Consider the following 14,939-nt stretch of genomic DNA (forward strand, 5'->3'; position numbering starts at 1 on the left):
CCTGAATTATGGGGGCACCCCACTCCCCTCTCCACCCACCAAAGAGACTCTCTCACTGACCCCCGTCACCTGTGGGTGGAGGTACTTGTGCGGCCACTGGTGATCCTGTCCCTGAAGCCTGGTCGGATCTGTTTCTCTCGGTCACACATAGTAAATCTTAAAGCACTATAGAATGATTGTAGTAAATACTACTGTGCTGTAAGAAATGACAAGAGGGATGGGTTCTGAAAAACCTGGGAAGACTTATACGAACCGACGCAAAACTAGCAGAACCAGAAGAACGTCTTACACAGTAACAGCAACATTGTAACAACTATCACCAGCAAAAGACTTAGCTACTCTGATGGACAGGATGATCTAAGACAATTCCAAAGGACTCATGTTGAAGAGTGTTGATCACCTCCAGAGGGAGAACTAATGAACCAAGTACATGTTGAAGCATAGTGCTTTTCACTTTCTTATTTTTCCTGAGTATGTGTGTGATTTTTTAAAAAACATAGCTAATAAGGAAATATGTTCTGCATGACTTCACATGTATAATGAGCATCACATTACTTTCCTATTCAATGGGTGGGGAGGGTCTGGAAGAAGAAAGAATTTGGAAATCAAAATTTAAAAAAATCCAAGTGCTCCTTTTAAAAAAAATTTAATTAATTTGTTATCAGTTTTCAACAATCACTTCCATAAGTCTTAAATTTTCTCCCCTTTCCTTTTCCTTCCCTCCCCTAGACAGCATGCAGTCTTATGTGGGTTTTATACCTACATTCTTATTTAACACATTTTCACATTAGTCATGTTGCACAGAAGAATTAAATGGGAGAAACCATGAGAAAAAAAACAAAATAAAATATAACACAAGAGAAAACAGTCTGCTTCATTCTGCTTTCCAATTCCTTAGTTCTCTCTCTGTCTCTCTCTCTGTCTCTCTCTCTCTCTTTTCAATCAGCATCAGTTCATGTAAGTCTTTCCAGGTTTTTCTGAAGTCCACCTGTTCGTCATTTTTTATAGCACAATAGTATTCCATTACATTCATATACCACAGCTTGTTCATTCCCAGTTGATGGGCATCCCCTCAATCTCCAGTTCTTGACCACCACAAAGAGAGCTGCTGTAAACATTTTTGTACATGTGGGTCCTTTTCCTATTTTTATGATCTCTTTGGGATACAGCCTTATCAGTGGGATTGCTGGGTCAAAAAGTATGCACATTTTTGCAGCCCTCAATTTTTTTGAATAAAAAAATAAAATACATAAATAGACCCAGAAAAAAGTACTATAGAAATATCAATTCTTACTGATACACACCCATTATGCAGCAACTTACCCTATCCCCATTTCAATTTGCTATCTGAACAGACTGGGTGAGCAAGCTAAGGTGCCGGGAAAGGGGTATTGATTTGCCTCAGGAGAGGGGAAAGAAGTACTTGGGGCTTTCCTTGGGTCTGCAGATGGCAGAGGGGTGGCAATCAGGGTGCTACCCTGTGGTTCCAAGGAGCCAAGAGGAAGCATGATATTACAGTGAAAAGGGTGGTCTCAGGACCTGGGTTCCAATCCTTGGCTTTGCTACCTACTATTTGTATGGTGAGATGTGACAATCTTTCTGGGCATCAGTTTTCTCGTCTATAAAATGATGGACTAAAGCATCTCTTAAATCCTATGAGTGGGAAGTCACTGTCCAGGGTCTGAAAGCTCAGGCCAGTCAGGCAGGTAAACAGATAATTATCCTTGTGCAGCCCCTGTGGCCAGTTGAAATGGGATTCTCACTCTTATGTTAACAATACACAGAGCCACTGATTTAAACACCCAGCAAGGAACTAATCTTCTCTGGCTACTTTGATATTGCTCCCCTTGAAGGAGGGTTCAGACATCTCAGGGAGTGATTCTGGGCATCCATGGTGCAGCTGGGTTATTCCTGGGGTCAAGCTTCCTGGAAACACACAACCTGGGAGAACGGATTTCCCCTTATTTTTGTGTTCCTAGAAGTCCTGCTCCCTTTTCCAGGTAGTCTACATCTTATATTGCCTGAAGAAACTGAGAGTGTGTAGAATGAACAAGAGAAGACCTAACAGGGCATGGGGGAGCTTGTCTTCATCTGAAGGACTGTCATGTGGAAGATGGATTGCATTGTTCAGTGTGGCCCCAGGGGACAGATCTAGGAGTCTGGGAAGGAAGTTGCAAGTAGACAAGCTTTCAGCTTAATATAAGAAAGAATAATAATTAAATAATTAATATTATATGTGTATAATTAAATATTATATATAATTTAAAATAATAAAGAATAATAATGTAAATAATTAGAGCCATTTCATAGTGGAATAGGACGTTTGGAATGGTAGTGAGTTCTCTGTCCCTGGGGAGTAGAGGTAGAAGTCCCATAAGAGGCTGGATGGCCACTTGGGAGGGAAACCCTACAGGAAATCCATTCTCTCTATTCCAGTCAGACTCGACCTGGGGCCTCTCTTTGGGTTGAGATTCTGTGGCTGCATTTGGCCCAGGTTTTAAAGGGAGGAAATATACATACTTAGGTGGCTGAGACTAGGGATTCTGGCCAGGGCCCAGACCCCAACATGAGTCCTAGACAGATGGGGGAGCTCCGAGATCAGCCTTGGCTTCCCGTGGGCACCTGCTCGCTACCTCCCTGGACATGGGGCTGGGCAGCAGGACCAGTCTGCAGATGCTAAGGGAGGCTGGTGTGCAGCTGCAGTGATGCCCAACCCACCTTGGCTGGAAGCCCGGTCCTAGCAGGGGAATGTGCTGTGGGCATACTGCCACCTGTGGGTTATTTCTGGAATAACATCAGGTGAAACTGCTGAGAAACCAACATCCATGAGGCAGGTCATAGGAGAAAGAAGCCTTAGAAAACTTCCAGTTCAACCCCTCTTCATTTTACCGATAAGAAAACTGAAGCACACTATTAAAAATGTGAGCTAGACCTATATGAATCAATGAAAAGTGAATTCAGGATTGGAGATCACTGTGCACTGTAACAGCAATATTGTAATGATAATCTACTTGGCTACTGTGATCAATACAATGTTCCAAGACAATTCCAAGGGACTCGTGATAAAAAAGTGGGAAAAATGATAAACTCTGAGGGCAAATTGAAGCATAATTCCCTTTTTGTGATGTTTTCATGATTTCACATGTATAATTGATATATTGTTTACATTCTTACTGGGTGGGATGAAAAGAGAATCTTTTGATTTTAAATGAAAATTTAAAAAAAGTATGTTTTTTAAAAAGGAAAAATGCGCACTATTATTATTATTATTAAGGCTGGGAAGAACTCTGAGACATAAAACATAATGTTTAGGAAGGAGAGATCATGTAGTCCAGGGTTTCTTAATCTGGGGAACATGGATCTGCAAGGATCTGTGGGTAGGTTTCAAAGAGTCTCTTAACATGGAATTTCAATGTTTTGATAACCATATTTCATTCAACATAACTAGCTTTTTTTTTTTTTTTAACAAACCTATGTTATGCATTTTAAAATCTTTTTCTGAGGAGGGGATTCATAGGCTTCACCAAACTTGCAAAAGTGTTCATGACTTACTAAGGTTTAACAATTCCTGATCTAGTCCAGCTGAGATCCAGAGAATAGAAGTGACTTGTCCAGTGAGCTAGTGATGTCACTGGAACTTGACTCTAGTTTCCTCTCCTCTGAGCTCCCATGGTCCTTCACAGCCCGACTGGTGCTGATGTGCCAAGGTGGCCCATTCCTGAATCAGTGGTACCATGAAAGCCATGGACTTGAACATCAAGGGAGGGTCTGAATTCTTTCTTGGGAAGGCAGGCCCAAGTAAGGGTCCTCTCACTAATAAACTCAGGACACAATGGAACAGTATAACAACTGTTTTTATTAGTGGAGTTCTGGAGCCTCTGTCTACACATGAAAGACAGAATATTAGAGTCTATACAGTTGCCACCACCACTTAGCAGAAAAGTAAGATGTTCTAGGATGGCTATGTGGATCCCCAGGCAGAGGGAGAGAAGAATGACCAGAACTGGGGGAAACACATGGCAAAGCCTCATAGAACTCTGGAGCCCCTAAAGACCTTCCAGCTTAACCCTCTAGTTTTACAGATGGGGAAACTAAAGCCAAGAGAGGAGGTGTAACTTGCTCATGGTCAAAAAGGGAATCAAGGATAAATCTGGGACTAGAGCTGAATGCTTCCTGTCTCCCAAGTTAGGGCTTTTTGCACGACCTTCTTCCAGGGCTCAAACTGTGAAGTCAGTGAGATTTGTATCCAATGCCCCCCTTCTTCTATTCTCCTCTTCCCTGTGAAGTCTGAGCCTCCAAGACATACTCTTACGGTCTAAATCTGATTCTTGTTCTTAGAGATCTTAGAGCATGAAAGAGACTCATCTTGGGAGGCGTTTATATTTAAAGAGGAGTCTAATGAGGACAGTGATTTAATCCAAAGGAAAACAACTCTAATGGTGGGATTGTAGGTGCAAAGTACAGGCAGGCAGGAGGGAGGAAGGAAGGGATCAGATTTGGTGGGGAAGAGTGGAACAGAAGCCTTTATGCATTCAGTCCCGTGTCTCGTTTAATGACTGGCTGGATTTTCTCCCCTATCACAGTTTTTATGCTGGTCTATGTTGCCATAGTGGGATGAAGGACAGTGAGTAATCTGGGGAGGTGGTGACACCAATGGGAGAACCTTAGGCTGATGTCCTGGCCTGGCCTTGGAGGCCCCTGCTTACACACTACTCCCAGCCTCAGACCAACTTGTGTGTCATGGGGAATAAAGGAGGGAAATATCTAGTGTGACCATCTCAACTTTCTCCCTTGGTTCTGTTTTTGAAATGGGGTGAGGGTATGTGTATAACCACTGGTCTCCAGGTGTCCCAAAGACAGAATCGACCTTTTGGGGGCTGCTAAAAGGGTGGCCCTCCTAAGCTTATGTTCTTCCCAACTCAGCGCAGGCAAAGCATTTTCCAGGAAGCATGGTGTCGGCAGTTCTTGCTAAGCTGGAAGGACCTTCAGAGTGTGTCCACTCCAACCTCCCTGCTAAGGCAGGAATCTCTTTCAGTCTCCCAGATCAGCAGTCATCCAGCCTACCCTGGAATACCTCCACTGACAAGAGAGCTCACCCCCTCTCAAGTAGTCCTTTCCATTGTGGGATAGATCTGCTAGCAAATGGTCCTGCCAAAAAGAACACGTCTGACCCAACAGCACCTGGTACATAGTAAGTGCCTGATATATAATGACCGACCCCTCTTCCATAGAATAGCTCTAAGTATGTGCTGGCAGAACTCTGTCTTCTCTTTAGGATAAGCACCCCAAATTCATTTAGCTTATCTATGAATAAACATTTCTAGAGACTGTGGTGGGATAAGAAGATCCAGGCAGATCTTTCCTGGTCCCTGGACACCCAGGGCTACACAGGGACATTCTGGTAACTAGAGTCCTGATGGCTAAGAGGTAGGCACCCAAGGTTCCTTCCAAAGGAGCTGGAAGCACATTTCACCTCCTCGCATCCTGTGGAAGAGGGGAGGGTCCCTATATGCGGTCCTGACTCCCTTAAGGTCCCATGTGACAGACTAGCAATTGTGTTACTTGCCTGGGCAAATGAAACCCCTCCTCCTGCACCTGGCTATTTAAACATTTGGAACTAGTCCCACTCCATCAGGGCCACCCCTTAGGAGGAAATGCCAAGAAGGAGAGAGCTCTTCTGTCCTCTGCTCACTATGAGGGCTGTCAGAGGCAGGAGTGAGGGAGTGAGTATAAGTATGGGAAGGAGGCTAGTCAATGGTGTTGGGATGAGGATATTTATGGGCCTCTCTTTTTCTCTACTGAACTGTGTGTACCAGTGTGTTTTTAGCGAAAGGGAGAGGAGGGCTTCTGTTTGTATGTGTGGTGGGTATATGGACTGGAGTATCTGTAAGAATGTAGTTGTGTTTGGTGTGGAGAGAGAAAGAAGTTTTTGGTTTAATTCCTTGGGTGGGAAGGGTGTGTATGTGTTGGGGAGGCAGGAGCAGTGAAGTGAAATGGGGAGAGGGAGCCTGTGAGTATGTGTTTATGAGTATCTAGATATCTCTGCTCCTCTGAGGGTGATGGGGGTATGGATATTGACGGCTGGGTTTGTGAATCTATCTGGGTTTGGAAGGATGGGAAAGAGAGAGAGAAAATGTGTGTGTGTGTGTATGTGTGTGTGTGTGTGTGTGTGTGTGTGTGTTGTGTAATGGGGATGGGTTAAGGAACCACTCAGACTTCTAGCCACAGCTTGGGGTGGGAGCACCACTGTGGGACATAGTGAGAGCCAAAACATCTTATATCTATTCTGGTAGTTGGGGTACAGAAGGGCATGGACATTAGAGTGACCATAAGCAGCCAGAGCTTGACCAAAGCAAAGACTGAGGGAGCAAAAACCCAGTTCTTAGGATTCTGGGGAGGTCAGGACAGGACCATCAAGGAGAAGTTTATGCCACAGACAGATAGGCATCTAATGAGGGCCAGGGCCAGGGCCAGGGTCAAGTTCTCTGTCCAAAAGTGGGGAGAATCTTCAGGTGCTCCTGGGTGTGTGGCCTCAGAACCAGCAGGGCATCCACATGAGGGAACCCAGGGCTGCACCTGTGGCAGCTCCAGCCAACATGCCCATGGCAATCTCACCCCCAGTATCTCTGCCATAGTATGGTGAGTCACGCAGGATGACGTGAGTTACTCCCGGAGCTGTGGGGAAACAAAGCAGAGGGGAAAGGGAACTGTACATTAAGGAAGGAGCTGAGGGGAGGGAATGGCCCACCTGGTCTTCAAAGCCCATTCTAAATGTGACCTCTCTGGGAAGCTTTCTCTGGCCACACAATTCACCATTTGTACCTTTCAAAGAGTATAAACATGGGGCCTCATTATCTGTCTCACCATCAGACTGGGAGGAGATGCTTGAGAGCAGAATTATCTCCTGTAGTACAGAGGGAAAGACTATCTGAGGCCCTGAGCAAGCATTATGGAATAAGGGGAGATAAGGAGGGTTGGGGGCCTCAGAGGGAAGAAGGCCTGAGGGCTAAGGACACAGCTGAGACCAGGTCTTGAGGTAGGTATTGGGGCTCATAAAATTCCAGAATCTCAGAGCTGGAAGGGAAGCTAACTCAACCCCAAATCTCTGGAGGGTTACATACATCAAGTGATAATGATCTTACCACCTATGAAGGTAGTTTATTCAACTTTGGACTTTTCCAAAGAATTTCTCCCTTTCAACCCACCCTCTGCCCCTGGCAACCTTAATGGAACTCATTCCCCATTAAGCCTCCACATCCCAAGCCCTCAGAAAACTCCCTTCTCTTCTGATGATCAGGGTCCAGGGAAGGGTTCATACCTCCATACTGGGGCCCATAGTAGCCAGTGCGGATGTAGGTGGCATCATGGGCATTGGGTGGCACCATCTGGTAGTAGTCGTCGTAGGGGTCATAGATGCGTACCTGGGGACAGAGTCAAAGTTCGAAAGTGGGGAGGGAGAGGTTTCTGCCCTAGGCCTCAGAGTCTTCCAACTCCCCCAACTTCCTCCTCACAAGCTTCTAACATCAGACCTAAGTGTAGTCTGTCTCTGCCTCATACCTCAACTTCTTGCCCCTGCACTGAATTCAGTCTTGGACCCTTGATCCTCTTCTCCCTGGTCCAAAGTCCCCATTCTGCCTTATAAGGCATTTCCCCTAGACTTACTTCACATTTCATGTCCCCTAGATCCACTTCACACCCCAAACCACTGTATGTCTTCTCAGCTCCTCCTACTAAATGCCTTCATCTTTCAGGGTAACAACTCCCTAAGAGACTCAGGGGGGAAAGAGGACTTAGAAATCAATTTGTCTATTTTACAGTGGAGAAAACTAAGGTCTGAGGAAGAGAAGAGACTTGCCTGAGGTCACACAGTGAGCTAGGGGCAGAGGCAGAAGTAGAGTCCAGGCGTTGTGCCTTTGAGTCCTTAGGGAGCTTTCCACTTCCCTAAGGTGCATTGCCCCCCTAAGAAATAGCTCTGATGAGAGTCATAGAGGAGAAACTTTTGTTCTTGTAACACATCTTCAAGAAAACATCACCCTTTCTTTCCCAATTAAACCAGCTGTTGAATCTGAGCTTCACAAACAGACTAGGAACTTCCTCGGGGCAGGTCTCTTCCTCCTCTCTCATAGTAACTATATGAGAGCATGCTTAGGAAATGCTGAGGACAAAACGGAATAAACTATTTTTATTTTCTGTGTCTCCCATGAGGAAGCCAGTGTGCTTCTTCCTCTCTCCATGGTCCTGAAATCCACCGATTTTCTATATGTCCCCCAGAAAGAAGCCAGTGAGCTTCTTCCTCTCTCCATGGTCCTGAAATTTATCTTCCTCTGTCTTTAGGAGTTGCTCCTAGGCTCCTCCTATCCAGAATTCTAACACTATCTTCCTAACCACTCCAACCTCCACCCCCACTCCCTTACACTTCTGGTTCTGCCACCAAGGGCAGGCACAATCTACCCAATGCAGAACTGAGCAAGGTTAGTGCCCCACTGAGCCCCTTGAAACACATAAAAAGGGGCCTACCACACCACAGTTCTATGAGGGAGGCAGTGCAAAGGTGACTGCTATCAATTTAAAGAAGAGGAAGCTGAAGATCAGAGAAGTGACTTGTCTGAAAATCATGTAGCAATGGAAGAGTCAACTCAATCCTCCTGAGAGATTCAAAGAAGACGGAAATAGGGCTCATCCCATTAACCCAGGCTCCCAAAAAGGTGGAGGGAACAGGGGCGGAGAGGCCAAAGGAAGGGCCATGGGAATGGTGAGGCTTTTCTTTAACCCCCAGACACGTACAAGTGAACAAAATGCTGGTGTGCAAGTACAGCAGGGTGCTATAAAGAAACAAAGATGAACAGAGAAACAAATACAAAGACCCAGAAGAAGACAGAAGTCAATTTAACTCAACACTTATTGGTTGTCTACTGTATGTAAACTCCTGCCCTTGATGCTGGAGAAGGTACATAATTAAGACACAATTCAATTACACATTAAGCACCTACCACAGGCAAAGCACTGTGCTTGGTGCTGGGGATAGACAGACACAAATGGAATAGTTCCTTCCCTCCAGGAGCTGCTGTTGTACTGAGGGATACACTATGTAAACAGTTACATCAATACAAAGCGATTTAAGGAGGGATAGAACATTAGCTTCTGAAGGGACCTGGAAAGGCATCATTTAGGAAATGGCACCTAAGATGCACCTTGAATAAATGAAGGATTCAAAAAAGTGGACCATACAAGGGAGTACATTCCAAGCATGGGGGATAGCTTCTGTAAAAGAGGAGCAAGAGAACACAAAGAGATAGAGGCCAATGACACAAGAATTGATGTACATAGTCACATAGAGTCGAAGCTAGAGTCGGAGAGACAGTGAAGAGGATGCTAATCCAATGGACCCATTTATCGTTAGACTGAGTTCCTAGTCCTGAGTCTACTTTACTGTTACTTGTCTCCCTCTCAATCCACCAGAACCAACTGTCCAACCCAGTATAAGATGACCAGAGGCTGAAGTCAAAGCCAGAACCAGATATTCATGTGTCTTACACAGGATTTGATAATTGGCCACATCCTGTGCCCCCTCACATACACCCAAACACACACAGTCAAGGACTTTGGCATTTGGGAGTGTTAAAAATAAGTGGCCTGCAGAACTCCACATAGACCACAAGATAAACTCCAACACACTTAGCCTGGCCTTTAAGGCCCTCCACAATGTGACTTCAAACTCAATCTCTCACCTCATACCACTGTCTTGGGGTCTCTGTCTCTTCCCAATAAGGAAATGTCCCTTCAGGAGCAAGTGGCCCAAATCTTTCTCCAATCTTACCATCATCTCCCACAATACACCTGGCTTATTTGGGCTCCCACCCTTCCATAGTGTCCACATCTTTCCTATTCTTCAAAGTCCACTTCTGGTGATGCCTCTTCCAGGAACCTTTAACTGATGCTTATAATCAGAAGCGTTCTCTCTCTCTCTTCATTCCCCAAAACCTTGTGTACATGTGTCTATGCGTCTGTCTCTCTCTCTCTCTTTTAGTCCCTATCGCCCAACGCTCTGTACTAGCTATAGAATTAGACAAGCATTATGGCCTGTGGGTAGAATGCTGTATGTGGAGTTAGGAAGACATAGATTAAAATTCTGTCCCTAATACTAATTGTGTGACCTTCCTAATCCATAAAATGGGGATGAATCCCAGAATACCTATCACTCAAGATTGCTCTGAGGATTAAAGAAGATAATGTATGTAAAATAATTTGCAAACATTTGAGCCCTATGTAAATGTCAGCTATCATGAATAGTTATGTCTGTACCTACTCATTAGATTAGGAACCCAATGAATACAGAGACTGGGTCTTCTAAGAGCTATAACTAGGAATTCTTGTGCCCGGAATGAGTGGCACAAAACACGCCCTAAGCTGACTGAGCGAAAATGGGTGGAAGATATCTCTCTGTGGGGAAGAGACAGAGACCCCAGGTCACTGGCATAAGATGCTTTATCGGATGGACACCATATGGGATTTGGAGGGGGAGCTCAGTAGAGTAGACCAAGGAAAAAGTTTACTGCTGTTCACTATCTCATAGCTTTCTCTTTTAATAATTTTGCTAACTAGCTCTGAAGGATTGCAAATGCTATCGATGCCCTCTAAGTTCAGCATCCTGGGACAAGCTTCCTGTTACCCTACCCTAGTTATGATTCTGGGTCATATTTGTATCTTCTGAAATGTGAGACCTCAAATATAGCAAGTAACACAATTATACCCAAAAGAATGTCAGCTCCTTGGGGGCAGAAACAGTCTCATTTTTTGTTTCTGTATCCTCAGTGTTTAGCATAGTGCCTTGCATGGTACCTTGTACATGGTAGGTATTTAATAAATGATATACTGGGCAAAGAGGAAAAGGATCCTATGTTATGATGGGAACAGAGAATAGTTTCATTAGTTCATAAGTAAGAGAAAGAAGGAAAAAAAGTTATTGCCAGAAAGAAGCTTTGGAGAGTTTCAGATGTTAGGGATGGAGCAGTTCTAAGCAGAGTTCCAAGGGAAGGCTGTTGGTTTTTTCTTTTAAAAAATTGTTCATGTTTGTGTGAATAAAATATTATTTAATTTGAAAAACAAAACAAAGAGGTAATTTATTCTATATCCCTCTTTTTACAGAAGAGGAGAATGAAGCCCAGAGATTAGATGACTACTAGGTCACACAGGTAACAAGTGGAGAGTTGTGATTCCAACCCAGGGTTCTTACTCCAAATCCAGTGCTCTTTTTATTATATCACAGAAGAAACTGATGCCCAGAGAAGGCTCAAGGTCACATAGCTCCAGAATAGAAATCATCTTCAACAAGTCAACTAAAGGCAACTAGATGGCGCCATAGTGCACAGAGTACTGGACTGGGAGTCAGGAAGACTTGAGATCATATTCGGCCCCAGACACTCAATAGCTGGTGACCACACGTAAATCACTTACCTTCTGTCTGCCTCAGTCTCCCTCATCTGTAAAATGTGGATCATAAGAGCACTGACATCCCAGGGCTGTTGTGAGGATCTAATGAAACAATACTTATAAAGTGCTTTGGAAACCTTAACATGCTCTTGCCAGTCATTATTATTACTAAGGAAAATTTTGGCTACATATGTTTTGGGTTTTGTATATTTTCTTTAAAATCCTGTGTTGCGACCAAGAATCACAAAACAACAAACCCTATCTTGAGATTTTTAGTGTGTTAAAATTTTCATTAGAACACACACACACACACACACAATACAAATCTTTTTTTTTTTTGCTTGCTATTATGAATGATACTGCAAAACAATAGCACTTACCTTCCAGGGTTGTTGTGAAGATAAAATAAGTGTAAGGTGCTTTGTAAATCTTAAAGCACTATGTAAACGTTAGCTATGATTATTAAATATATATTAAACAAATAATAAATATAGATATTTTAAAAATATCATTGTTTTATTTCCAACAGGAAATTTATTAAACGTGCACTATGTGCCAGGTCCTTGTGTTAGGAACAAAGGCAAAAAAAGGGAGGGAAAGGGTAGTCTCTGCTGGGAGGAAAGGAAAGGATATGTGGTTTGTATATGGGAAATAAATACAAGATTGTTTAAGGAGGGAGAGCTTTCCGCCACAGAGAATACTGGGAGGGAGAACATGCCTCTAAGTAGAAGCAGCCTGGCAGGCTTTTGGTGGGAGAGAGGAGGGAGCTGAGGAGGTGGAGAGCTCACCAACAAGCTGGCAGGCATGAGGCACCACTGGTGCCCTCTTGCGAATGCCTGGCTTAGGATTCCTTCTCACCCTCCTTTCCTTCTTTCCATCAGAGTTGAGGACCCCGATCTAAGTATGGGTTGGCTCCCCTGGAGCCAATCAGGAGGGGATATACAAATGAGATGACTGAGAAGATTGTTCCGCAGGGGACTTCCCTGCCAGGCCTTCTCCCATTCTCACCCATTTACAGGTGTCCCTGGGATTTTAATCAAGGCGCAGTCTCACAGAAAAAAAGGTTAATTTATGGAAGGAAGTCTGCTCTGTGAGAGTGTTGGGCACACAGCTGGCCTTTCCTGACATAGACACACTGGGAACAGGCTGATTCACCTCTCTCCACCTATGCCCCCACTTCTCATCCCCACAGGCACTGGACACATGAAGACACAAAGAATTAGGGCTACCTAAGGAATTTTCCACCTTTTCCTAGTGTGATACTTGACAGTCATCTGCCAGTGAGGATTTTAGTCAATTCATACTTTTCTTTTTGTATCCAAAGAGCTTAGAATGGTGATTTGTCCATGGCAGGGGTTTAATAAATGCCTTATTCATTCATTCATTCATTCATTCATTACTCATTTGTTAGGGGTCAAGGGTCAGGGGTAGCCCCTGTCCTCCAGCCAGCTCCTCTGCAGGAGAAATCACAGGCCTCAGTCATCTCACCCCATGGCACTGCTGCCCAGCGACCCATTCCCTCAAGTCTCACCTCTATCCTCTATCCTCACACTGCCCAGGTCTTCACATGCACACTCTCTAAGCCTTGAGCCAAGACGACCCAGGAGCTAATCTGCCCATGCCCAGCAGCCCCTATAGATGCCTCCTGATATCTGACTTTTGCCTCCCTCTTGCTGAAGTTTGATACTTGCTATTCCTTGACTCTAACCTAAAACACGGCTATCACCATAACCCTCCAGATAAGCTATGCAAGGTTTAACCTTGAGAGAAGACTTAGGGGGAACATGATAGCCATCCTCAGGCATTTGAAGGGTTGTTGCCTGGAAGGGTAAGGTTTGTTCTATTTGATCTCAGAGAGCAGAACTAGGAACAAGGGGAGGTGGGTGGAGGAAGATGTGGCATAGAAAAAATTGGGGCTCAATATAAAGAAAGATGCAATTGTGAAGCAGAAAAGTAAGAGCTGTTATTGTTGCTCAGTTGTGTCCAACCCTTCATGACCCCATTTGGGGTTTTCTTGGCAAAGATACTGGAGTGGTTTGTTGTTTCCTTCTCCAGCTCATTTTACAGATGAGGAAACTGAGGCAAACAGGGTTTAGTGACTTGCCCAGGGTCACATAGCTAGGAAGTGTCTGAGGTCAGGTTTGAACTCAAGGCTTTCTGACAGGCCTAGTGCCACCTACCCAGAAAGTAAGAGACTGAGGTTTAAATTCCAGCTTAGATCTTTACTGGCTGTGTAACCCTGGGTTTCAGTTTCCTTTTCTGTAAAAACAGGGATAACAATCCCTTGTCCTAGCTACTTCAGAGTTGTGAGCACGCTCAAATGAGAAAATGGATAAACAGAGCCTTGGATACCCTAACGTGCCATCTCTGTGTGTCCTTTATTGTAATTCATTAGAACTATCAAAAATAGACTGGAAGGTCTCAACCCCCACCTGCTGACTGGACTTACCATTTCTGGGCATGTCGTGGCAGGGATTCTGGTTCAGGTATTATAATGATGATGATGATGATGATAAGAAAAGCTAGCACTTATATCGTACTTTACTAATCTATATAATGTAATATAAAGTACTTTACAAATCACTTTACACGTATTAACGCATTGGACCCTCACAACAACTCTGGGAAGTAGGGGGTATTGTTATCATCCCCATTTTACAGATGAACCAACTGAGACAGAAGGAGATTAGTGACTGGCCCAGGACCGGATCCCTCCCAACTCTGAAATTATGGCACAGTCTGTGAAGATTCTCCCCTTCTGCCTCCTGCTTGCTTGTTCTCGCTCTCTCTCCCTCCCTCTCTCCTTCCCTTCCCTCCCTCCTTCTCTCTCTCTCCATGGTCCTGATCTGAATGAGCATCCCTCCCCACCGAGAGGCCACCCAGTGTCTCCCCTTCTCTCCCTCCCACTGACAGGGCTGCCTCTGACCACGTCTTCTCCCTGCTCAGCCTCCCACAGTTCCCCTCGGACCATGGGTGAAAAGCCAGACTCCTTAGCCTGCTGTTTGAAAACTCCCATGGTATGGTTCCACGGAGGTTGGCCTTATCTCCCAACATTCCCTTTTGATCTTGTCCGCCAGGAATGCTAGAAGGATTCCCCACCACCAACCTCCCATGCCCACATCCATCAGGCTCTGACCTGTCTGTATGGCCCCTGGAGCACGTCACAGCTGAAAGGGCCTTTTGAGACTGTTTCATACAGTCTCATCATTATGCAGATAAAGAAATCAACAACTTGGCTCAGGCTACCTTCCCTGCTCCTCCCCCACCTCCTCCTTCCCCAGCTCTTCTCTACCTCAGCAGATCCTCTCCAAGGCCCAGTTCCAGCCCTCCATCCTCTAGGCAGCCCTCCTTGATGATCCTAGTCCACAAGGAGCTGAGCCTCTCTACCCTTCTCTGTTCCCACAAGGTCACCCCAAGCACACAGGGCCTCCTCAAGACTGTCTTCAAAGCCAGACTTCTCTCTGTACGTGCTCACTCCCTGGCTCCTTAGAAAGATCAGAGCTCCTTCT

The 14,939-nt window shown here is 44.8% G+C and overlaps 1 protein-coding gene across 2 annotated transcripts in view; it reads right to left on the reverse strand.

The window, feature by feature from the left end:
• Positions 1 to 6,259: 6,259 nt before the first annotated feature.
• The window catches only part of PLEKHB1 (pleckstrin homology domain containing B1), a 32,336-nt gene continuing 23,656 nt past the window's right edge, over positions 6,260 to 14,939 (reverse strand). For both annotated transcript variants that reach the window (XM_072610904.1, XM_072610903.1), the window contains 2 exons: positions 7,319 to 7,421; positions 6,260 to 6,675 (listed from right to left, as the gene is read on the reverse strand). In XM_072610904.1, the coding sequence (XP_072467005.1) occupies positions 6,533 to 6,675; positions 7,319 to 7,421 (246 nt within the window). In that variant the 3' untranslated portion in view covers positions 6,260 to 6,532. The remainder of the gene's footprint in view (positions 6,676 to 7,318; positions 7,422 to 14,939) is intronic.

This window comes from Notamacropus eugenii, chromosome 5 (genome assembly GCF_028372415.1).
Source record: "Notamacropus eugenii isolate mMacEug1 chromosome 5, mMacEug1.pri_v2, whole genome shotgun sequence".
Classification (NCBI taxonomy): Eukaryota; Metazoa; Chordata; class Mammalia; order Diprotodontia; family Macropodidae; genus Notamacropus; species Notamacropus eugenii.